The 24,873-nt window shown below is 43.1% G+C and overlaps 1 protein-coding gene across 3 annotated transcripts in view; it reads right to left on the minus strand.

The window, feature by feature from the left end:
* The window catches only part of nrp2a (neuropilin 2a), a 74,964-nt gene that overhangs the window by 38,240 nt on the left and 11,851 nt on the right, over nt 1-24,873 (minus strand). For all 3 annotated transcript variants that reach the window (XM_059327831.1, XM_059327829.1, XM_059327832.1), the window contains exons 3-6: nt 13,925-14,106; nt 3,228-3,458; nt 1,011-1,166; nt 238-407 (exon numbers count right to left, since the gene is read on the minus strand). In XM_059327831.1, coding sequence (XP_059183814.1) covers nt 238-407; nt 1,011-1,166; nt 3,228-3,458; nt 13,925-14,106 — 739 coding nt within the window. The remainder of the gene's footprint in view (nt 1-237; nt 408-1,010; nt 1,167-3,227; nt 3,459-13,924; nt 14,107-24,873) is intronic.

The following is a 24,873-nucleotide window of genomic DNA, read 5'->3' on the forward strand; positions in this document are numbered from 1 at the left end:
AAATCTATATAACAAATGGTTTTAAAAGTTCTTAGCCCGTATAGACTCTGAACTTTCAAATCTGGATAGGGCATCTTACCAAAACGCATTGTTTAGTTCTGGTTCATGACCATAAAAACCTGAGATACGAAGCTGAAATTAATCTTCAGATCCCCAGTTTTCACCACTTCTATGTGGCATCTACTGTTGACCTTCTATCTCCCCCTAAAAATCCCCAGGAAGTGGTTGAAGCCTGACCTGTATATACTCTTTGTTGCTGTCCTCTGAAGGCGTCCAGGCGTTGTCGTCGTTGTTGAGGCGGGCCTGCCGCGGCAGCCATCGGTTGTCGTAGAAGGTTGTCGACGCGCTGATCTGATCATCGCTGATCTTGCCCGACTCCATACCGAGCGCCATGCTGCAGTGAAACGCTGGTGGGGGAAAGAGACGGAGAAAGCAGAGCGTTTACTGTATGTTTGTTGACGTGGCTTTACAGTGAAGAGGGAAAATAAGCTGTAGGAAAAAAAAGGAAAAGAGGAAGGAAGGAGAGCTGAATAGAATGGGTGACAGATGCAAGAGCTTTTTTTGAAGAGACTAAAAGGGAAGATCTAAGCTGCATATTATAGAGCTCGAAGACAGAGAGGAAAAGGTAAATCCAGACAGAGAAAGGGCAAAGGGAGACAGAAAGCAGCCCAACAGGTGAGCAGAAGTAAATTGAGGTGAAGTTAATTTATATTCTAAAAGAAAATAGTATGAGTCTGCTTCTGAGAAATCATGCTCCCTTAGGAAGGAGCAAAATAGACTGAGAGGGGTGAGAGAGATTTAAATAGCATTAAAGTAGGCAAAGCTGAAAAGATCGAGAGGGTAAGAGGAGTGAAAGATGAAGAAAGAAAGACGAGTGTCAGCAGAGATGACGGCGAAGAGACTGTTGAAAGAGAGAAAATAGAGTTGGTAATAAAAACAGGTAAACAAACCGGCACAGAGAGCATCTGCACGCACGAACACACACTCGCTAAAAGTTATCTTGCACTCACAGTCGCTGACTTCTTTGTGCGTCATGTTGTACCGGGCGGAGAAGCCGTCTTTGGCCACGGCCATGTCGGTGTGGAAGGAGAGGGACAGCAGGCCGGAGGATGACTGGATCTCTGGAGGGATCTTTGTCCCGCAGTACCGACCGATCAGAGGAGACACTGCAGACACACAGACACAGAAGAAATCGATGTAAACAAGTTTTTTGCTCTGAATGGTTTCATTTTTAAGTCATTTTCATTGTGATGTTGCAATAAAAACACCAAAACCGGGAGCTTTTATTTTGAAAATCTGGTCACATTTGCTTTTGCTATATGATGCTCCAGTGTCCTTTCCATTTATAATAGGAAAAGGGACCCAGCACTGCAAAGACAGGCTTCCAGTGGCCACGCTGCTTGAGTAAGTGTTGTCTAATGAGTCGCAGCATGCTCTTCCTCCCATCATTCCTTCTCTCCCTTCTCTCCCCTGTCCATCCCTCCATCTGCCATGTGTGTCTCAGCCAGGGCCCAGCAGGGGGACTGGAATCCCTGCCTAAATGCAAGCTGCACTGGGATCAGCTGCAGACACACATACACACACACAGACACCGGCGAGGATTACAATAGTCTCAAGAGTAGCTTCCTCACCAGACACCAAATTCTTCACCCTTCCCGTTTTGTCTCCCGTCCCTCTTTCATGCCCGAGGACTCGTCTCTCTGGAACTGGGTTACACTTTAATTTCCTCCTAATTCTCAACTTTGAATGGTATAAATTGTTTTCAGCTATCAAAGCTCCCAAATTCAAGGCTATAATTGGAATTTTAAATCCACTTGGATCCCTTTTTAGCAACTGAAAATAGAATAATTAGAGCAAATCCTCAGTTCTCTGCTTCATATTTCAAAAAAAAGGGGGAGAAAGAAATTCAGCAAGCGAGAGGTGGGAAGTGAACCGCTTACCATTGCTAATGTGCTTTTCATCAGCACTACAGCTACTAACATTATCCTATGGCGGTCACTATCAAAGCCCTTGATAATATCCCCAAATGTTTTTTCCTCGCCACTTCCTGATCTCAGTTGATAGGCCACTTTCGCAACACTCGCCACCTCCTATTGGATACAAACAGATATTCATCGTAGCCATCACTCTCACTCGCCAGGGGGAGGAAGGAAGCTCGAGGTGATAAGGAGGGAGTACAGGGAGGATAGGAATGGGGTGATGAAGGGTGTTATTATGGAGAGGGAACAGGGGCATGGGAAAGGGCTGCTCCTTAGGGGTGTCCAGCCACTTTCAGTTCCCCGTGTGAAATAATGTTTCCTCTATGTAATGCAAAGGAATGTACAGTAAGGCATGGCTGCATACATCAAAGAGAGCGATGGCTGCTCAGGAAATTAAGGACTGGTATGCAAATTTGTGCGTGGGAATGTGGAGAATTGCGTGAGTTTGTGTGATGTGGATATAAGTGTTTTATGTGTGTGTTTTCCCCCAAAATAAAATCTAAGCATGTGTGTTTCCGTGCACATACAACCCACTGGAGGGTTTAAAAGGAAAAAAATCACCAAAATTACACCATTTATCATAACCAGAAACTATAAAAGAAATTATAATCAGATTTTTACATTTCTGATGGCTTCTGTCAGGAAAAGTAACTAAATTTTAGCTTAAAATAGGGATAGTTAATCAAAATCACTTTATTTGACATAAAACATAATTTTTTTTTGCCAAAAATCAGCTGTTTGTGCTAACCAGATTCTGCAAAAAACATAAAATTCTGCACTGCTGAGCACAACTAAGAAGCCATGAATGACTCATTTGAGAGCAACAGTGTTCTGACAAAAACTGAGTGAAACTTGGACTGAACTGAGGACAGGAGAGGATTCAAGTAGGCGTTGTAAAAATTTAAATATTTCAACATATGTACAGCATATGGAGCCCTCACTTTCCCTCAAATATTGGGAAATATATATACAATATATTGGTAACATGTGGGCAAATGTAGATCTTTCTTTATGAGATATAGCATAATAAATGTGCACAAAGACAGTTTGGAATTCTCTCTACTTCTAGCTTAACTGTGATGTTTCCATTGAGGATCATGACTTATATATTGCAGTGAAAATTGAGGCCACCGTGTGTGTGACAGGAGCGAAAAATGCTGGTTTGATAAGCAACTGTGTAAGTGTTAATCCAGTGTGTGTATGCATATGTTGAGTATGTATGCATGTGATTTGTGTGTGTGCCCTCACCTTGTGGCAGGCCATCCCACACGTCCAGCCAGTCGTACTTGCAGTCGCCCTCTCCCACCAGCAGGGGATCATTCTCCAGGTCAAAGGTCAGGAACGTGAGGGTGACGTCCATGTGGGGCGGGGCGATGATCATGTAGGAGCACTCCAGATTATGAGGGTATTTATCCGGGAAGCCCGGGGACTCGATCATGCCGGAGGAGCTGGTGAAATTGCGGAAGCAGAATTCCGACCCTGTGCGGATACAAGGATAAGAGGATATTTAGAATAGAATAAGCAATCGGTCATATTAGGAGAAGATACAGGCGCGAGCAATCGATCACGCTCGGATATCTCATCTGACTTGTAGAGGGTGTTTCAGAGAGTCGTTCATCACTGACAGCCCGCTGGAATATACAGTAGCTGCGGTGGTGAGACACACAAACACACAGAGTTTATGATCACCGATGGAGGAGAAAATACACAGTGAGTAAATGCTCAAGTGGGCGTATCTAACGCTGCAGCACACGATATGAGCAGGCTAATGGCTCTTTTTGTCAGTCGTATGCCAACCAACCAACTACTTCTGTGTTCAAGAACAATAAAGATGTGACAAAGATGTGAACAAAAACCTATTACACTTTCAGAAAAGTAGTAGAATTATGTTTGACGGTGCTGCTGTGTCCTTAAAAGACCCCGTCCTCACATTGATGGACATCTTAATGGGCCAACTGAGCAAAGGGGCCGAAAGTTTCAGGGCCCCCTCTGGCATTCGCCTCAGGTTCACTCACAGAGACACCTGCCAACCACAAAGAAACACACAAAAAAATAAACAAAAAGGGCTACAAAGAGACACTAAACTGCTTCAAACAGGGGGCAAACAACAACAGATGAAAAAAATAACGACCAAAATAATGACAAAAGGACACAATACAACTACAAAGAGACACTAAACTACCACAAAGAGACACAAAACTACAAAGAGACACAAAACAACTACAAAGAGACACTTAGCCATCACAAAGAGAGACAAAACAACTATAAAAACACCAAAACAATTACAAAATTACACAAAAAAGCTACAAAGAGATGCAAGTAGACACTTAAAGACACTCGCAACAACTCCAAAAAATACCAAAACAACTACAAATAGGTACAAAATGACCACAAAGGGACACAATAAGATGCATAAAGCCACTAAAGAGATACAAAAATAAAAAAAAAAGTCTAAACCACTATGAAGTGTGTGTGTCTTGCAGCTGTATGGGAGAGGTGATGGGGCCTTTTGCATGTCGGTGGGGCCCATTGTCTGAAAATCTGCCCATGCATCCTCAGACGTTACATAATATGACTCCATAATACACACTTATGCGAGGCTAAAGAGGGGAGTACTGACCCCTGCTCTATTCAAAACAAATATTCTCAACACTCTCCATTCACCTCCCATTCCTTTTTGCACACACTCTCTCACACACACACACACACACACACACTCCACAAACGTTGTGTAATGGTTCTAAGTGGGCCCTTTGCGGCGGCTCCTCATTATCCATGTAGATTTATGCGCCCTGGGCGGCTCACCTTGAGCGGCGGCAGCTGTGTGGCTCAGATCATCTACCCATCAGCCACTGCTCCGCGGCCCACTGGGGAGCCTGAGTCACGGCCGAGTGTTTATGGACCGGCACATCAATGAGGGTGGGAGAGAGCTGACGGTCCAGCACATGCACACACACTAAAAATACAAGGGACTTCAACGAATGTCACACCCAATGTTCTATCTTTAAATGGAGGCTATAAACAGTCAGGTATGTTTAATTGTATGTCTTTCCGTCTATTTTTATGCTTGCCAGGAGGGCAATTATCTTTGTGTGATAATGTTGCTTAGAGACTGCAGAATTTTCATTAGGTCTTTTTTTAACTGCACATGTCAGAAATACCTGTGGCTGTGTCCTTTCTAAACCAACTGATGCCACTAAAATCCTGCTCTTCTTCAGACTATGAGATAAAGGGCCACTGGACACAGACATGCATATGGTACCACCACATAATAGCAAAAAAACACTGCATAGGCAGGTTGTTTAGCCTCTTTTTGTTGTTGTTTTGTGTCTCTTTGCAGTCATTACACAGCTATCTGTGGTTTGGTGTCTCTTTGAAGTCATTTTATCCCTCATTGTAGCGGGTTTGTCTCTTTTTGTAGTAGTTTTATGTCATTTGTGGTCCTTTTGTGTCTCTTTGTAGTTATTTTATGCATCTTTGAGGTCATTTTGTGGGTTTTGTGGTCATTTGGGGTCTTTTTGTAGTTGTTTTATGTATGTTTCATGGTCATTTTGTGGTCATTTTGTGTCGTTTTATATTTCTTTGTGATAATTGTGTGTCTCTGCAGTTGTTTTGTGTCTTTTTATGAGTATGTTAGGTCTCTTTGTAGTTGTTTTATGTCCTTGTGTGGTCAATTTGTGTCTATTTGTAGTTGCTTTATACATATTTGTGATCGTTTTGAGTTCATTTTGTGCCTCCTTCTGGTTGTTTTGTCCTTTTTCATAGTTGTTGTGAGCGCCTTTGTGTCTCTTTGCAGCTGTTTTGCATCTCTTTTAAGTTGTTTTGGTCTTTGTTGTCATTTCATGTTTCTTTGCGGTCATTTTAAATCTCTTCCTGGTCAGTATGTCTTTTTGAAGGCTAGGGGTGGGGGGCCCTAACACTTGAGGACCCTGTGCCTGTGCCAGGTCGGCCCATTCAGTAATCCATCCGTGCTGTTTATGTGGCTATTTATAAGCGCACTTGTACTGGACGCTGGTTTCTCCAACTTCTCTGCAAATTACAACTGATAGAAGACACATTTCATTACATTTGCCTTTGCCAAGAGGCTTACAGCTGGCAAGCATATAACGAGCATAAGGAAAAAGAGTCTGTTCTTGGACTATTTTCCCATCATTGAGTGTGTTGGAAAGCAGATAGGGAGGCCAGGTTGAAAGGACTCAGGGGAGAAGCTTTCTGGTGGATTTCAAACCTGGGAAAGCGAGGTTGCATCCAGCACTGCTGCGTTGTCTCAAGCTGCGTTTGATAACCAGATACATATTCATAAAAGCAGCGTTTAAGGAGCTCAGACATGTTGACAGCGCATTCCTTCTGCAGCATTCCTCCAAGGCACCAGTCCTTATTATCAGACAGCCCTATAAAAGCTAAAGGGTCGACTGGCTGCTCCGGCCCTCCCCTGTCTACACTTGGTTAATGGCAGAGAACTGACCCCAATCAGCACTGCGACAGCGGAAAAGAACACATGAGACAGTCTGTGCCTCCCTCGCTTTGTTTTTTCTCTTCTCTAGCAGCTTAGTTTTTCTCCGCTTTCTTTTCCCTTTTGTCTATTTTAATGCCGATTGTCTCCCATGTTTTCCTTGACTCATGTATTTACATCCCCCCCATGCATGTACCTGTCTGTCGATGGAACTATTTTGCATACCGGAGCGTATGTTGTAGTGAGGATGTTGACAAGAACGTATGAAATCTTCCCCCACATGTTAAAAGCAGCGCTCAACCTCTTGTGTGTCGACTCCCACTCTCACTGCAGCATCAAAAACACCCGTGGATCATCTGCCTTCATGCTAGGAGCCAGGCCGCCTACACACACACAGAACTCGGCATGTTGAAATATGAAGGTAATTTACAGCAAGCTACCGGCGATATCTCCCCCCAACCACTGACCTCACCTCGCTCCGTGGAAAGTGTGTTTTTGTGTGTGTGTACGAGTGATAAATTGGAGTAAACATGAATGCTGTGAATCCATTAAAGCAGTTACATGCATGTAATTGTAATGTGCTTACAATAAAACAGTCACTGCAGTATGCATGAGCCATATGCCATGTGAGTGTGTTTTTGCGTTTTTTTTAAGCTTCTCACACGCCGATCTTTTGCCGCTGGCATGTTTGTCTCTCTGTGTGTGTCTGAAGGTGTGTGTGATGGCTTCACAGTATGTGTGAGACCCAGTAACACACTGGCCTTGTTTCTTACTGGGTCACAGTGCAGCAGTCTGGAGCCCTACTGCCGAAAACTTCAATCTGAGCACAGCTTGACTCCATCGCCTCCGAACACACCGCTCTGTGTGTTTTACACACACGAAATAGTCGCTTCACACACTCCGCGCTGCCACGTGCCAACGCTGTGTGCATGCACATTTCTTATATTTGCGTGTGCAGCAGTGTATGCATGAGTACCTTCTCTTTTCATTCATTAAGTCACGCTATATGAACACGCCAAAAACAAGCCCCTGTTACCACCTCCCTCCGTCAACCCTCGGCCCATGCCTTGCACACACGCGCTCGCACATGCTTGCCGTATGCGCGGCCCCGGTTGGTGCTTGCATCGCACCATGAGCTGCCATTTGGCAAGAGCTGTCTGCTGGCAAAGAGGGGGAGGTCAGGGTGTGAGTGTGTATGTGTGAGTGTGACGCAGGGGGGTGAGTTGCTGGGTAGAAACCACTCGACTCTTGCACATGAGTGCCTGATGTAGTAGCAGCTCCACATGTTGTGTCAGGGCATCCCCTCCTCCTCCTCCTCCTCCTCCTCCTCTCTTCCTCTCTCATCCTTTCCTTCGTTCCCTGTCTTCTCAGCAGCGACACGCCGAGTCTGTGTTCATTCACTCTTTTAACTCTCTGTCTAGTCTGGCGTCTCTCTCTTGCCCTGTCCTCGGCATGCAGCTCTCGCTGAGGGCTCACCTCTGCGCACGTTGTCTGCTGCACATCAAAACCGCCTCACCCTCCACTCTCTACCTGCCTGTCTCCTCCGTCTGACATGCATCCACACACACACACACACACACTGGAGTAGAGATTCCATTGAAGGAAATCTCTCCTGAGGCATCTGAGGAAGGGGTGTGTGTGTATGAGGCGGAAGAGGCGTGCTACACAGGGGTAGTTGGGGTGGAAAACCCACAATAACAACAACAACATCGCGAACAAGAAGAAGACCCGAGAAAAGAAAAACAGCGTTCTTGGCGTGCCACGGCTCGACACTTTTATGGACCCACAGAGACATCAGTCTGACGCAGCTTTTTATAGAAAGGAATGCTCCTTCGAAGTCACGTATCACCCTGACGCCTCCGTTGTGGAATGGATCATCAAGTATTTTTAATCTCGAGCATTAAAAAAACCCTCCTGCTGTTTTGTGATCAAAGTGTCTCCGTTTCCTTATTCATAGAGTTTGCCTTATTATTTCATTTTCTTCTCTTCACTGATCAACCCTCTTCGCGCTCATCCAGTTTATTTATTCATGAATTTAATTTACCTTTGCTAGTTAATTACTTGAGTCTAATTTTAGCATTGGGATGGATCGGGCGTTTCAGGAATAAACACCACATGGCAATTAGCCCTATAGTCACAGCCATCACGGATGCAAGGCTTGGCATCCAATCAGTGCGATAGCATCAGGGCCAATGTTGTGACTGGCACTTGGTCGGGGGTCCCGCTTTAGGCTGCGCTCCCGCCGTGACCCCACAGATGCCACAGCAGCGGTCACGGAGGGGACCCAACGCCCTGAGGTGCTCCCCGTCTTAACTGGGGATTGGCTGCGACGTTATCTGCCCCCGCCGTGCTACTGGTGGGCTTTGGGGAACTGGGAAAAAAGGGGCTTTACTGGAAAGTCTTCCCCTTGTAGCCGTGGTAACAGCGTCAGCAGCGCATGACTGTGTGTAAGGGTATGAGGGATTGATGGGGGGGTGGTGGTAGTCGGGGATGAATAAAGGGTTAAGCACGCATGAGTAGGAGCAAAGTAGGCCACAACAATAATGGGGAGGAGGGGGGTCGTGCACTTTCACTGTACAGCAGGATTAAGGCATACGTGTACTGTATGTGTGTGTGTGTGTGAGTGGGGCAGAGATGTTGTTCTGGGGCAGGAGCTCACCCCGGCTCCCCTCAGGAGGAGGTGGAGGGGTATCAGGATGGATGTAGAGTCAAAGGTCGACTCCTGCTCCTCTGCGCTGGAAATAATTAGCTTTCGCTGCACTGTACCCCGTTACACACACACACATATACACACATGTTGACACAAACAGATTGCTTGTCCAATTCAAAACCCCCTAGAGTAGTTACAGTCACCGCTTATGTAATAAGGTTGAATGAACAAAACAACAACAAGCCGCAGTGCCATTAGTTCAGAGCTCAGAAAAACAGGCCAAGATATGCCACACACACACACACACACACACACACACACACACACACACACACACACACACACGGTATGACTTCTAGACACAGCGTGATGGGGTCAGCCTGCGCTGTCTGTTTAATATGGGAAGGAAGCTGAACACACATCTCCCAGCTGTGTGCTGAGATTTCTATCTCTGCTGGGACGCACCCTTTAAAAACACATACGCACCCATAAACACAAACCCACACACCAAAGATATTCCACTGCTGTGCAATCTAGGATTTTCTTCACACTTCACACTGACTTTAATCATAGAAAAGTACAGTTATATCAAAACATACTTCAGTAAAAGCAATATAACTTTCCTCCAAAGCTGCTCAGAAATTACAGATACACAAAAAAGTTTTGTGGTTATTGTTGCACTTCTTTGTAGTTGTTTTGTGTCTCTTTGGAGGTATTTTTTTGTCTCTTTGTAGGCATTTTTGATTGTTTTGGCCCTTTTTAAGATATTCACAAGTCTCCTTGCAGCTGTTTTACATCTCTTTCTAGTTGCTTTATGTTTCATAGTGGACACTTTGAGCCTATTTGCAGTTGCTTTGTGTCTCCGTGTGTCTTTGCACTCATTTTATGTATTTTTATGGTTGTTTTACCTCTTTTTTTCATAGTTATTGTGAATCTTTTTGCAGTTGTTTTGGTCTCTTTGCTTGTTGCTTTGTGTGTCTTTGCAGCTGTATTGCATTTCTATGTTGTAGATTTGGTCTCTCTAGTCAATTTATATTTATTTGTGGTCATTTTTGACTATTTGTAATTAATTTGGGTCTCTTTGGAGTTATTTTGTGTCTCTTTGTGGTTGTTTTTCCCTTCTTTGTAGTCATTGGCAGTATCTTTGCAGTTGCTTTGTGTCTCTTTGCAGTCATTATATATCTCTTTGCAGTCATTTCATGTCTTTTTTAGGTTGTTGTACCTCTTGTTCCATAGTTGTGAGTCTATTTGTAGCTGCTTTGTGTCTCTTTGCAGCTGTTTTGCATCTCTTTGACGTTGTGTTGGTCTCTTTGCAGTCATTCTATGTTTCTTCATGGTCATTTTGAGTCTATTTGTAGCTGATTTGTGTCTCATGTAGTTATTATGTGTCTCTTTGTGGTTGTTTTGCCATTTTTTCATAGTCGTGAGTGTCTTTGTTTTCTCCTCTTTGAAGTTGTTTTCATCTTTTTGAAAGTCTTTTTGTTGCACTTTTATATTTCTTCATAGTCTTTTTGAGTCTCTTCCTGATTGTCTCTTTGAGTGACATGTTGTAGGTGAAGGTGCCCTGTAGGTCTGCTCAGTAATCCCTCCACGGTAATGACGCTGCAATTACTTCCACTCTGGTAAATAAACACATTTTAGCTGAGATCTCTGCATTCCCGTCAGAAGTTGTAAACTGTGTTTAGTGGAAACCCGTGGCCCAGGCCTGCCGCGGTAAGACAAACAGCCAGGATGAGAGAGCATGCAGGCGCTGGAAACGCCGTAATTAACACATGGCCTCAATCACGCATCCTGAATACATTTTCACTCTCTGACTCATTGCTGCTTTGTCGGCCTATCTCCCTTCACCCCAATCATTTCCCCACCAGTCTGTCTCCGTTTGTCTGTCTCTCTCACACACACACACACATGCATCTATCATCCCGCCTCCACATACATACAGACAGACAGAATCTCACACAACAAGCTGAGTGGAACCACCCACACATGCAGCGAGCAGACACCTACATGTGCTCGCACAGTGACACAATCTCTTATGCCCCCTGAATTTATACCAGGATCTTGTTAAAGCCATGGCAACCGCATCCCCCATCCACCAGCCTTCAATCCATCCGTGTGTATGTGTGTGTGTGTGTGTGAGACAGATGCAATCTACACTATTACATTGTCGGGGTTCGAGCTGGTGGCCTTGGTAACGGAGCTGAACGTCAAATCTGGGTCACATTCGTTTGACACAAAAGCAGAGATATTTTTCAAAGGTAGGAGGTGATAACTCAATGCTCTTTCTGTGAGACGAATGCTCCTTTTTTGTGCTCCGCATACTCCGACTCTTATTCAGCTGAAACTTCTTGTTTTAACAATTGTGTACTAAGAATCTGGATTTCTGCTGTAGGCCCCGTTTACATGAGGATGCTTGCGGGTAAAAACGACAAAATATTTTATGTGAAGTGCCTTTCGTTTAGACGGTGACGGCGTTTTGGGGGCTTAAAAACGCAAAAATGTGAAACCACCTTCCAAAGTGGAAAAGTTGAATCCGTTCCTCCGTAGCGTGTCGTCTACACTGACAAGACACAAAACTCTGATCTGATCTGCTCACGTCACGTATGTGTTTACGTCACATACATGCTCCAGTACAGGAAATAAACAAACGTGGGATTATTTCCATGGTGGGACCTTCAAGCTGCTCTGGCAGCTCTAATAAACTTACAGGAGTCTTTCCACCAAATGTCCAGGATATGTACAGATAGTATTAGTGAACAGAGAAGGATCTGGAATTACCTCCATCACATTCTGGATGCAGCAATTGGTCGGAGGCGAGCCAGACGGCTGTGAACGAGACCTGGGAGATCTAGTGATGGTGGAGAACTTTGTGGAAGGAGTAGCTGATGAAAATGTGTGGCGTGAAAACTTCTGCATGCCCAAAGATGCTCTTATGGCTTTAAGTGATGCCGCCTGGCTGCATACAATCCAATTTCACACACTTTTGCGTCACCGTATGCAGCAGATTTCCTCCCGAAAACGCTCGTCTAAACGAAGAACAAAAAGTGAAGACGTGACGCCACTTTTGCGTCTTCTGTTCAGACCGTCCTCGTGTAAACGGAGCCGTAGAGCGCATGCGGCAAAGACAATCAGCTGGTAACTCATTCGCACATTAATCTTTAAGCTGCCTCAAGGCCACCTGACCATTTCACCTCTCCTGCTGCACACAAACACACACCGCACCGCCAAAACAAATACACTTCCCGCTACAAGCTCACCTGCAAAGTGCACTTCACCTCGTGCACTTTGACGACCTCGAGAAAATTCCATTTCGGCACACACTCATCCCCATCAATCTCCTCGCCACCGCCTCTACCCATAAACCTTTAACCTTAAGTCCAACTCCAAGTTGCCTTGGAGCTCTCTCCATCATCCCACTGCCACCGAGCCCCCCCTCCCTACCCTCCTCCCCAGAGGAAGCGGATCCTGCTCCAATTAAGCAAGCATTCCTCACATGCTTCCAGGCGTCTTGAAAGTATTTTTTCTCTCCCTCTCCCTTTAACTTTTGTTTATATGCACGGCTGCCTCTGCTGATGTAAATTGTTGTAAGAGTGTTGGGGTGAATGATCACAGGTTTCGGGCCATTAACACGGGGCAAAGACAAAATCATTAACTGAAGTTTTAATGTACAGCGGAGCCCTACGTCTGTGTGGAAAAGTTCCCCACAAAGGTCTTTGAGTACTTTTAGACATCGAGATAAATGACAAGCATGGAGCAGTGGCTGTGGCACTTTGAGTCCTTATCGTTAAAATAAGCAACATGAATCAGCTTCTATTCTTTGTATTCCAATCTGGACATCAGTATAATGTCAAACTGAAACTGGATGATAATAAATCAGAGCGTGAGAAGATTAGAACAGCCAAGAAATATTTGAGCAAGCTTAATATTTAGCTTTAAATCTTATTTTTGTTTAAATTGTCGTAATATTTTACAAAAACGGGGGAGTTCGCATTGAATTGTTTCCAGATGTGTAAATATAGGGAAGATTTAAACTCCTGTCTTAAAGGTACTATGTGAAAGTTTTCAGTTAATAAACACTGACATAAGACTGGACATAATTTACCAGCTTTTTTTAATAAGAAAGCACACTAGCATATCCTGTCAGATGGCGTTTATTTTTTTTGCTAGTGCTAAAATTAGTTGCACACTGCTGCTGTGAGTGTGCATAAACATCATACTAGCTGTGTTTCCTAGAAAAATATAACAGAATTTTTAAGAGAAATCTTGAAATGCTGCATTGAGGAAAATGCGAATTAAGGACGTTTCCATCAATTTAGAGAGAATAAACAAAGCTGCATGAACATACTTTGGTCAGAAGATGGCAGTGTAATGTATTGCTGTGGGCTAATCTGTCAGTAAACAGTAGAAGAAGAAGAAGAAGAAGAAGAAGAAGAAGAGATTGAGCAAATGGAGAGAAGTCTTCAGAAATTGTATTCATTGTGTTTAATTGTTTAATGTTCGCTAAAAGTGTTTCCATTTCCTGTTTAGCGCATTAACTACTTTTGCGAAAAAGACAAAAAACACAATTGCATGCACATTTTCAAATTTAGGCATTTCCATCATGCAAATCTTCCAAAACCGCAAAGAAATTAGTTGATGGAAACACGAGTATTCTTAGGAATTTTTGGGAGAAACTGTACATAAACAGTGTTATACACAAATAGTGTAAATTACTTCACATAGTACCTTTAAGTACATTTCAGTTGACAAATGTATATCAAAAGTCAGTTAGCTGTATAAACCAAACTATGACGAAACATGTGTCTTATCCTCAATTCCTAATGTTCAGGTCCAGTCCCTCACCTGTTTTGAAGATCTCATAGCGCAGGGAGAAGCCCGCCCCCTGGTGGGCGTAGTCTGACACGAACCGGATCTGGAGGGAGGCTCCAGACGAGATAATCGGCGCTGGAGCGATGTTGCTGCAGTGCCGACCCAGAACATCAGCATTTTCTGAGGTCCCGTCGCGGATCTCGATGAAGTCATACCTAAAGAAATAACAAAGAAAGAGATTACTTCCTGTTGCTTTTAAAATGTTTCGACAATCTTAACATTCGCTGAGCTTAATGCTGCAGGAAGGAATTAAGAGAGGTAAGGAGATAAAAGGAGAGTGGTGGAGGGAGGATAAACATAGATAGATAGTTATGGGGTTATGCAACAAGCTAAGCTAATAAAAACCAGACAGGTGTGAACCTATTTACCATCAGAGTTCAGCCTCAGGACAGAATACACAGTGTCCAAGTAAAGCATTTAGGAACACAACACAACATTAAGACACAAGTAAATATATCTGCCAAAGACTTGGCTCTCAGTCAAAGCTTGTGTTTTCCCCCCTCAGCTGTATTCAATATATTTAGCTCTTACAACCCATTGTTGCTTGGGACAACAAACTCTGATCCTTTTTACATCAGCTTGGGGCGAGCCATCCCCAAAATATTGAATCTTGGATCACAGGAAAGCAGATTTGTGTTACAAACAGAACATTCTTGAGCAAAAGGGCTGCAATCTGAGGGTGAAGATGCAGGCAAATAGACAGCTGGATGAATTCATTAATAAGAAGTGTAAAAATAGACGGAGAAGTTCATGAAAAAATAAAGAGGCATGGGCTCGCCGAGAGGAAAGGTGAGGACATGAGCAGCAGGCGGAGCGGGGTTTAGAAATAACGATACATAAATGTGAAGACACCTCGCTTTTTAGCTTCCACATGCTTGAGCACTCAGCTCATTATAACCTTTGACTAGCCAACTGACCCTGAACGATAAAAGCGAATTCTTAACTGTCAGTTTAGTGAGTGTGTGAGTGTGTTTTTATGAGAGAGTAACAGAAAGAGTGAGCGAGAGAAAGCCCACCTGGCTGATCCAGAATTAGACCTGTGTGTCAGTCCTCCGACATTATTCACAACATGCGGCAGCACAGAGTCACACACAGAGTGACACACTCCTAACTGTGTGATGTTTTATTCACTAGTTTTTGAACAGTAGCTGACAAACCAGCCAGTCACAAACAACTACCCTTTTTTTATGCATGTTTGAGTCAACTGTTAGAAATAATCTCTCTCAGGTAAAATAAACAATTGTTATGGTTGGATGGTTCAGATTAAACACCTTAAAATTACTTATAAATGAGCAAAACTTCACGGTAAAGTTTAGTTTAAAAAAAAATCATGGTTTGGATTAAAAATAATTTCTGTATAAAAATGTTTGAATCAGGTGGAAAAGTGGCAATAAACACCAAAGTGGAGCACAGTGTGAGACATGATGTAGGTTTCTTGCTGAATTAATTATGTATTCATTTTATTATGTATATTTTTTCATTCATTTTCTTCTTTAAGTATTTATTTGGAGTTAATTTGCTTTTTCTTGCACTTTTTGTTAGATTTAAAGGTCCCATATTGTAAATAGTCAGATATTTACATTTTTATATTATTATTATTATTATTATTATTATTATTATTATTATAAAGCAGGTTTAGGTGCTATGTAAATATGAAAAAGTATCAAAACACTCAATCCATGACTCAATGGTTGTGATGTCACAAGAAAACACTGGCCAATCAGAGATGACTGGGCTTTTTTTCGGGATGGGTCTTAAAGAGACAGGTGCTGAAACGTATCATATCAGACAGATGGTGAATAAAGATTATATTCACACTGACAGGTAGAGAAAAAGAGTTTTTTTATTTTTTTAATTAAAGCATGTAAACATTTTCTAGTAAAAACTCAGAATGCAAGAATCAACCTGAAAAAGTGCATCATATGTCCCCTTTAAATTGCCCTGCATGTATTCTAGCTGCTGTTTGCAGAGAAAGTCTGAATCGCTCTATTTACCTGACAACATTTTTAGGCCTCAGACAGGCGAGTGCTGCACAACGAAAACTGTCATTTACTATTAACCACAGTCCTTTCGTGCACTAACTCCAATAATTGGTACCATGGCTTTGTGGATATGATTAAGAAAGGGCCAGCCCAAGCTTGCACGCTGACAGAAAACTGCCAGGTTTTAAAGTAATAATTTGTGGTTTGGAAGGTGTGGAAAACTCCATAATTTCTGTTTGTTAGCATCTCAATGCTTAAGTGCTGTTTTAAGGAAATGACACCGAATTTTACATGAGTAATGTTATTCAATCTTTGCATATTTAGCCAAAAAGAGGTAGAAAGGTATTTCGATTCAAGTTTTGCAAGGGTTAAATATCTGTAATCTTGTTCTCAATCATATTTATCCCTTCTCTCTCTCTCTCTCCAGTGCTACCAAGTGTCTCTTCACCCTCCACATTGTGATTCACTGCGTAACTAACTGCATCGCCACAGGAGCCCTGCAGCTACACCGAGGATGCCCTCCCATCATACACAAACACACTCGTCTCAATTAGTTCATATGACGAAGCCGTCAGAAAGACAACAGGACCGCTGTTGTCTCACTAATTACTGTGATGGGTGCTTTGATGCTGAAAAAGCATCACAAGCGTCTCTGGGTTTTCAGCCACTTTTTCACATCTTCCTAATATTACAAACAGGAAACTTTTTCTCACTACTCCCCCGAACTAAAGCTGAGAGGTAGCAATCAGAAGTAGGCTGTGTTCCTTTATGGTATCTAAGCACTAAGACTGCTTTTGTGCTGCTGCTGGGAATAAAACGTGGATTAAGTTGAGTCAGTAAGCCTCTTTTTTGGCTATCTCATTCCTGCAGTGTTTTGACTCCTATACAGAGCATTCAAGGCATAAGACTGCTGATGGAGGGATAATCCCAGCCAAATTAATCTGGGTCACAGTGGCACATGTACAGGTGAGGATCAAAGTGTGAAAATGCTGCAATGAGCCTGTAATGTGACCAACACTGTCAGCATGCTAACTTTAGTTTCCACCCACTCTGAACTAATTGCAGCATTCAGGCATTTATGTGTGATAGTATTCTGTTAATCAAATCTAAGTCTCTGTTTTTCAAATTATTTGAGATACTCTTCAATCTTTCCAAGTGCCTCCTGGCAACAGCAGAAGTAGGACTTCCCCCTGGGGTGAAGTAGCCCTGGTTAGTGGTTGGGAATCACTGGATTATGGGAATTGCAGGATCCATCTTTTTTGACGAAAAGTCAGGATACATCTGCCTTTGCTGCATCGTCACTGGCTGTTCTTTCCCTCTCTGGAGACCCTCAACTGTATGTAAGTGCAACACTAAATCGCTGAAGTGCTCTTTCACCAATTCACATTATATCTGTGCACCAGCATGGAAGAACGTATGTCAATTATTCAACGACAGATGTCTCGAAAGCAATCCATGCATCGGACTTTGTGCTGTGATATTGTTGGGAAGCAAGTTTGCAGTTAAAGCATGTTGCAAATCTGCACAAAAGTAGGCCCGAAGAGCACTTGTGCCAGTAAGCACAGGAGCCGTTGTCCAATTCTCTTATACATGTCTTGGTTGTAATCCTGCATTACAGAGGCGATCGTGAAGGCTTTAGCTGCAAGCTCCCACGGTGAGCCAGTAAGAGCCACGGCTATCCCTAAGTACGGCTGCTTAGGGCTGTAACTGACACATGCTTAGGGAAAACACACACTCAACTATGTGCCAACAAACGCACACATACAGACAGACAGACATGTACACACACGCAGATATGGACAAACACAGACGTGCGCGTACACACTCAGCGCCGTATCGCCAACACCGAGGATAAAAGGCCCGCGAAAGAGCTGAGAGCCTAATTAGGTTTTAATTGATTTTGGAGTGGGTCTCTATCCTTCTCTCTCTCACTTTCTGTCTCTCTCTCTCTTTCTGTCTCGCTCTCTCCTGTCGTGGATTAGCGTCAGTGAGTGAGTGTTCCTCAGATGTGATTATTGACCTGTTCGCTCAGCCTCTCCCCAGGCTCTGATGAATACATGCATGAGGGCCTGACGTGTGAGAGCCCCGCTGTCTGTCTTTCTCAAACACTTGAACGCATTCCACGACACACACATTAATTATTTGCACATGCGCACACGCTGAAGACGCACATTAGCATCGCAAACCACTCACATAAATATTCACATGGACCCCATCCACACCCAAATTCCATAAAAGGTTTTTGTTTGGATCCAAACTCCGCCCATGTCTGACACCAAGCGTTCCCCATTCGCAGCTTTCTGTCTGTCTGGCAGTGTGTGTGGGTCTGCATGTGTTCAGGGAGTCGTTACGGGGACCGCTTTCACCCCCGCGCCCTCTTTTCGCCCATAGAGACTATGTGGAGCAGAGGGAGAGGGGTAAAGGAAACTAAAAACCCTTAAGGGCCAGTAATTCTGCACCAGTCCAGACATGTCTTCTCTTCCTCTGCTCTCATATATCACTCCGCCCCGCCGCCAAAACAACTAATTGCCTTTCACACCTTTGCTGTTTGTTGGGGACTATGGACATTCCCTGCAGGCACTGGCACCACACAGAAACATAACTGCAGTATGTATATACTATATCATGCATATTTATAGATCTCTTAACTAGCCTGTTGTGGGCTCCGTTGGTGGTCATTTTCTTTGCACAAACATTGTTTTATATGCAGAGATTTTGGGGTATCTTGCTTCCATAAAAGGTCTTCTTTAAAACGAGTGGAAAAAAAGACACCCAGTGTGCACATCCAATTGTTTATTTTGTCCATTTGCATCTGTAGATTTCTCCTATATTCACTATGTGCATATTTAAACATAACATTTCAGAAAACTGGCAACTCATAAAAGATTGGGCTTCATATAAGTTATCAAATTGGGATGTTCATGGCAATATATATCTAAAAATATATATATTTTACCGCGGTTTCTTGCAAATAGTATGTCATTTCATAGTGAATATAGTTTAAGGCTGTTTTTTTCTCTCAACTAGGAGCCAGAAATATTCACTTAAGTAGCACTTTTATAAACCATAAACTTTCATTCCTATGTATATTCTGAAGGGTTTTTTTTTTTTTACAGAGGGGTTTAATTATATATAATTCATAGCATGATCTATAGAACATTATATTCTTTAAAACATGCCAAGTTTGTTTAAATGGTTGTTGACAATAATTTTTTTAGATTTATTTTGGAGTGATAAAAATAGATATAAAGATTTCTGTTTTCTGGAAATGTATGCACATATTTGATGAAAATGCCTCTTTTGCATATATAAAAATAAATCTTCAGAAAACTTGTTCATCAGGGAAATAGCCCTAAACACCTGTGGTGTCTACACCAGTCATTCTACACTCAGAATGTCATATTTTTTGCCTTTACCTTGTAAAACCACCAGAGCAGTTCTCATTTAACTACCTGTCTGCAAAAGAACCAGCTTGGGATCTTGTGTTCCATTTAGTTTCCTCTAAATGCCGACATAAATGCATAAAGTGTTCATTGGGGCCGTCGAAATTACACAAAAGATTAACACGTAATTTGCTGTGGGCGCGTCATGGTCGTCTGATTTATTTTGTTTATGCCTATAAAAGAGCAGCAGCTGCTCGCGAACATCAGCAAACCAAACTTGGCTGTGCTAAGACACTCGAGGCCTTCGGTTGAAATGATTCCTTCTCTCTGCTCCGCTGTGTGTTCTCTCCCTGTTCTCCAGTCTCAGAGCACAGAAACCCACAAGATCCAGAACCGGTAAACAAAAAGAAGCGTCTGTCGCTTCTTTCTTCTCCCTCCCGGTGATGTGCAGAAGCAGAAATTAAGTAAGGAGGAGGGGTGTACTGCACACACACACCCACATGCACAAGCATCCACATACACACACACTACCACCCACTCCTCCCACCCTCGATGGGGACTCTAATAAACCATAAGTGCCTCTGAAATATTAACTAGATGCTGCGAGCAAAATCCCTGCAGATCCACAGGGCCTGCCATCTTCAATCTAGCCCCAAAAACAAACAGCACTCCTCTTCCTCTCCTCCTCATGCCTCACCTCCCTCTCCTGCTGTCCATCACAGGCTCATACTTACACATGACTGAGGCCAAACCGCTGACCACAGGCCGTCTGGGCTCGGCCCCAGACCTTCTAGTGCGGCATCGATCTGAAACATCAGACTCTAACTGCTGTCTGAGCTGAAGCCCTGACCCTGCTGGCCCTGCAGGATGCATTTTAATCAACCCGTATCAACATGTATTTGCGATGGAGATTTTTCTTGCTGTGTTGCAAATTCATCTGGATCCTCCAGTCCACTTTGCTTACATATTTTTGGGGTGAAGAGCTTCACACAAGGCTAAGCACATATATATTCATGGATGGACTATTTTAATAGGTCTACTGGGCACAGGGGCCCAAAGTATCGGAGCCCCCCTGGTACTCACCTACAATATGTTACTCAAGAGACTAATCAGGAGATAAAAAATGACTAAAGAACTTCAATGACACAAAATGACTACAAAAAGGCACTAAATAACCATAAAGCTATCCAAAATTACATCAAAGAAACACAAAATGGCATAAATGACCAAAAAGATACACACAACGACTTCAAAGAAACAAAAAACAACCAAAAAGGTCATAAAATGAACACAAAGACACACAAAACGACTACAAAGAGACTAAAAAAAAACTACAGACACCACATAGATATGCAAAAACTGCTAAATGATCACAAAACAACTACAAAGAGACACAAAATAACTACAAAGAGACACAAAATGACCACAAAGACACAAAAAATGACCCCAAAGAGACACAAAACAACTACAAAGAGACACAAAATTACCTTGAAGAGACACAAAGCAACTACAAAGACATGCTTAACTCCTACAAAGTGATGAAAAACAACTACAAAGCGACACAGAATGACCACAAAGTGACACAAAGCAACTACAAAGAGACGCAGAGCGACCTAAAACCACAGAGATACGTGTAATGACTACAGAGACACAAAAACAACAAAACGTCTGTGTTATTGGGCCAATTGTCTCATAATCTGCCCATGTATATACCTGGATGTCTTTGCGACATTGGAAATGGTTGATAAAACAGTTTTATTTAATCTCTTACTTATTATATCATCATTACAGCACTGGCAGCAGTTATAGTGGTGACCGCTGGACGCTGATGACCGTGATCTTGTCCTAAACGCCAGCCAAGTGCCAGATATTGACGGAGCAGAACCTGAACAACTCCCTTTAGTCTTGACCTCTGGCAACTCATCTGTCTCTCCTTTCATCCCTAACCATCAGCCTCCTCCTCCTCTTCATCTCCTCCTCTCTCTGCCCCCGGCCATTGCTGATCATTTATCGATTTCCCATTACAAGCGGAATACAGACATTGATCCCACACCTCTCTGCGCCCCCTTTGGGTATTAGTAAGAGGGTGATATCATGCACACACACACACACACAGTCTAACAAACATAAGAGTTGATGTGTTGGTGATGGTAACAGGCATGTCACAGGCCACCAGGATTTACAGCTTTGTGTGTGTGAAGTTATAAAGTTATATCACCAAATCCTCCCACCGCAGGCTGCAGTCAATAACAAATAACCAAATAAAAGTGAGAAAATAAAAACCGCAAAGGTGGAAGAAATGGATCTTCCAGAATGACTACAGCTTTATGGCGCGTGTGTGTGTGTGTGTGTGTGTGTGTGTGTGTTTGTGCGCACGTCTGACTGTTTCAATGTTTAATTCAAGTGTGTAAAAATAAAACACTTCCTCCTCGGGCAAGAAGAGAGGGAGAATGGAAGAACAAAAGGGAGGAAAGGGAGAGATCAAGAAAGAGAGGGAGGGAGATGGAGCGAAAGAGAAGGAGGGGGGGGGGGGTAGTCTCCCCCCCCTCCTCTGCTTCTGGTATATCACTAGGTAGCATCCTGGGGCTCGGTGATGGCAGATTGCATTAGAGATATGGGCCTGATATTTCATCTAGCCTTTATTACATTTAGTTCACATCAATCGGCTGGCAACCTGGAGGTAAGAGCTATTTGGCACGCGGCCGGACTCCCCCTGAAATGAAATCCTGAATTAAAGTGCCACCTCAGACACGGAGCGCCTGCATAAGGCTGCGGATTTGATTGCTGCAGTAGACGCGGTTTGGCTGCGTTACATCGTCCGAGTACTGACTGTTTGAACCCACTGAGGGAAAAGCTGCACCTGGCGTGGGATATTAGCCCCTGACCAAGCACTTTTACAGTTTTATAAGGGCCTAAAGGGCCCAAGGGGGGTATGACGGGCTCTTGCACAGACAGGCTACATGCTTAAGTGTATACGTGCATGCATTTTCAAGCGTATCCACTGAAAACACATGTACAATCTTTGTCACCATGTGTACTTTTTATTCCTTTTCCACAATCAGCAGTCCGGACCACATAGCTCTGCGTCTTTCAGGTAACACACAGCTCCGGTTTTCCCTGCTGCCGTCTCTGTAATCCCAGCTGTCACGCAGATTTTCAGCCTTGACCAAAGACGGGGAGCCCCCCACCTCTGCAGCCCCGCGGCTCCACTCGCCCTAACCTCGCCGAGGACCGTGAAAACATGCAAAAATCTACTCTCTGCTCGCTCACACTGCCATGCCTAATCATACAGGCAAAAAAAAAAAAAAGGAAAAAAAGGAAGCTACCCGTAACAGTGCTACAGGGTTTGGATCAATCTGGGTAAAAAGCATAGCACAGGACGGAGAGAGCAGGAATATTGAGCCGTACTTTGGCTTTTTCCACTTATTTCTGCGCTCTGAAGGGAAATGCATCCTCCGTGAAACACAGAAGGGCAAAGACATCAGTGTTAGAGGTTATGCATAAATAAATGTAGGCGTGATCCCCATTCCACTAATGGGAGTGATCACAAGGAGGCTGGATGGATAGATGCATGGAGGGAAGCTGAGCTGACAAACTAATACATGCTTGCAGAGTTACTCACACGTAGACGTCTTTTTCCCACCCACGCTCTCTGACTCTCCTTCTTACACACACACTCATACATGCAGGATGAAGGGAGATTGAGTGGGAGTGTGTGTTAGAGGGCAGGCCGAGGCCTCCGTTCCTCCAGGCAAATGTAAAAAAAAAGAGAAGAAATAACCCCCATCCCAATAAAACCCTCTGTGGAGGAGAAAAGAGAAGGCATTTCAGTTTCTCTTCCTCCTCCCTCGGCCTCCTACTGCCCCGCTCGCCTCTGGCTGTGAGAAACTGCTTGACACACTGCTTATCAACAGCTGAGCCGTTCCTCTCTCTTCCACTACAGCAGGGAAGTCCAGTGTTGACACTGTGACGCTGGTGTAAAAGCGTTATTACCGAGAAACATATTGCAAGGGAGATAATTATGCAACATTTTTTTTTGCCTTTGACAAAAGCGACAGAAACCTGGAGACACAAAGCCGAGACATCAAAATAACATTTCCCCAGCTCGCTGCGACGTGACACAAGCGTGTGAATAGAATCGACAATCATTACGAAAAGCCCTTTCACCAAAGCTGCCATTGATGTCATCATGAAAGTTACATTTTTCTCCTGGCCAGACAAAGTGCTTTGTCAGTGAACAATGCAAAAAAACACCCATCTAGGATTATTAATTCTCCAATTTACACAGAGAAGGGAGAGCTGGAGCGCGGAAAAAAGAACTAAATTGCTGTAATTGGAGAGAAATCTTCTGTTTTCACTTTAAACAGACCAAGCAGACAATGAAAAAGCCCCAAAGTGGATGAATTGTGTAACATTCTCACTGACTCGGTTGTATAAAAGTGGATTAAACAGTGGAGACCGTGACTTCTTCCTCCTTCCTCTGAGGTCAAAGACAATAGAAGACCATATGATTTGGATTATTCATGTCTCTGAGAAAGGAAACTGACCGACGCACTCATATCCAGACAAACAGCTGGATTTCATTCTCTTCATCTCCTTTCCTTCCCTGTTTATTTTTTATCTTCAGCTACATCATGACTCTGTTCTTTTGTCTTCTTTTCATACTATATCCCCTCAAACAGACAGTCATGTTGAGTCAGATAGGTTGTTGAGCAAAAACACAAAAAGGATTTTCAACATGTGTCTTAATTTTTGGATTATGGGCCCACAGAGACTGCAGAGTCACCAAGCAACACAAAACATGCAAAACAGCTGCAAAAAGACTCACAATGACTATATATGGGATATAGAACTACAAAGAGTTACAAAACAACTACAGAAAAAAATGATTACAAGAAAACCAAAACAACTACAAAGAGACACAAAACAACTACAAGGAGACTCAAAATTACCACAAAGACACACACAACAACAACGAAAAGACTCAAAATGACCAAAAAGAGCAAAAACAGCAAAAACTACTCTACAAAAACTACAAAGAGACACAAAAAAACCTACAAAGAGACACAAAACAACTAAAAGAGACTCAAAATGACTACAAAAGTATACTAATTTCTTAATTATTATTATTATTATTATTTATTTTATTTTTTTACACAGAAGACCAAAACAACTAAAGACACAAAACCTGTCTTATGCAGTAAAGATGGCAGGGTCTTTGAATCTTTGCACATTGCCTCATCATCTGCCCATAATTATGGTGAATCATGTGTTGTTGCAGCCTCTGGTACCAAGCAGAATAAAGCAGAAATCTCTTGGTGAAAGATATTCTGCCCTTCACCATCACTTTAACCAGTGGAAGAAACACATGGACTAATTATTGAGACATTGGAATCATTCTTTCCATTCAGTCTTCATCCTGACTCGTTCTGCTTCGTCTCTATTCACCATCGTGCAAATGAGATGTGGAAACTTAAACGAACTGTTGGGGTTACAAGCAGCTGATGTGCCCTTGAGCAAGGAATTTAACCCAGTAATTGCTCAGCAGAAGCCTTTA

This window comes from Centropristis striata, chromosome 24 (assembly GCF_030273125.1).
Source record: "Centropristis striata isolate RG_2023a ecotype Rhode Island chromosome 24, C.striata_1.0, whole genome shotgun sequence".
NCBI classification, from domain to species: domain Eukaryota; kingdom Metazoa; phylum Chordata; class Actinopteri; order Perciformes; family Serranidae; genus Centropristis; species Centropristis striata.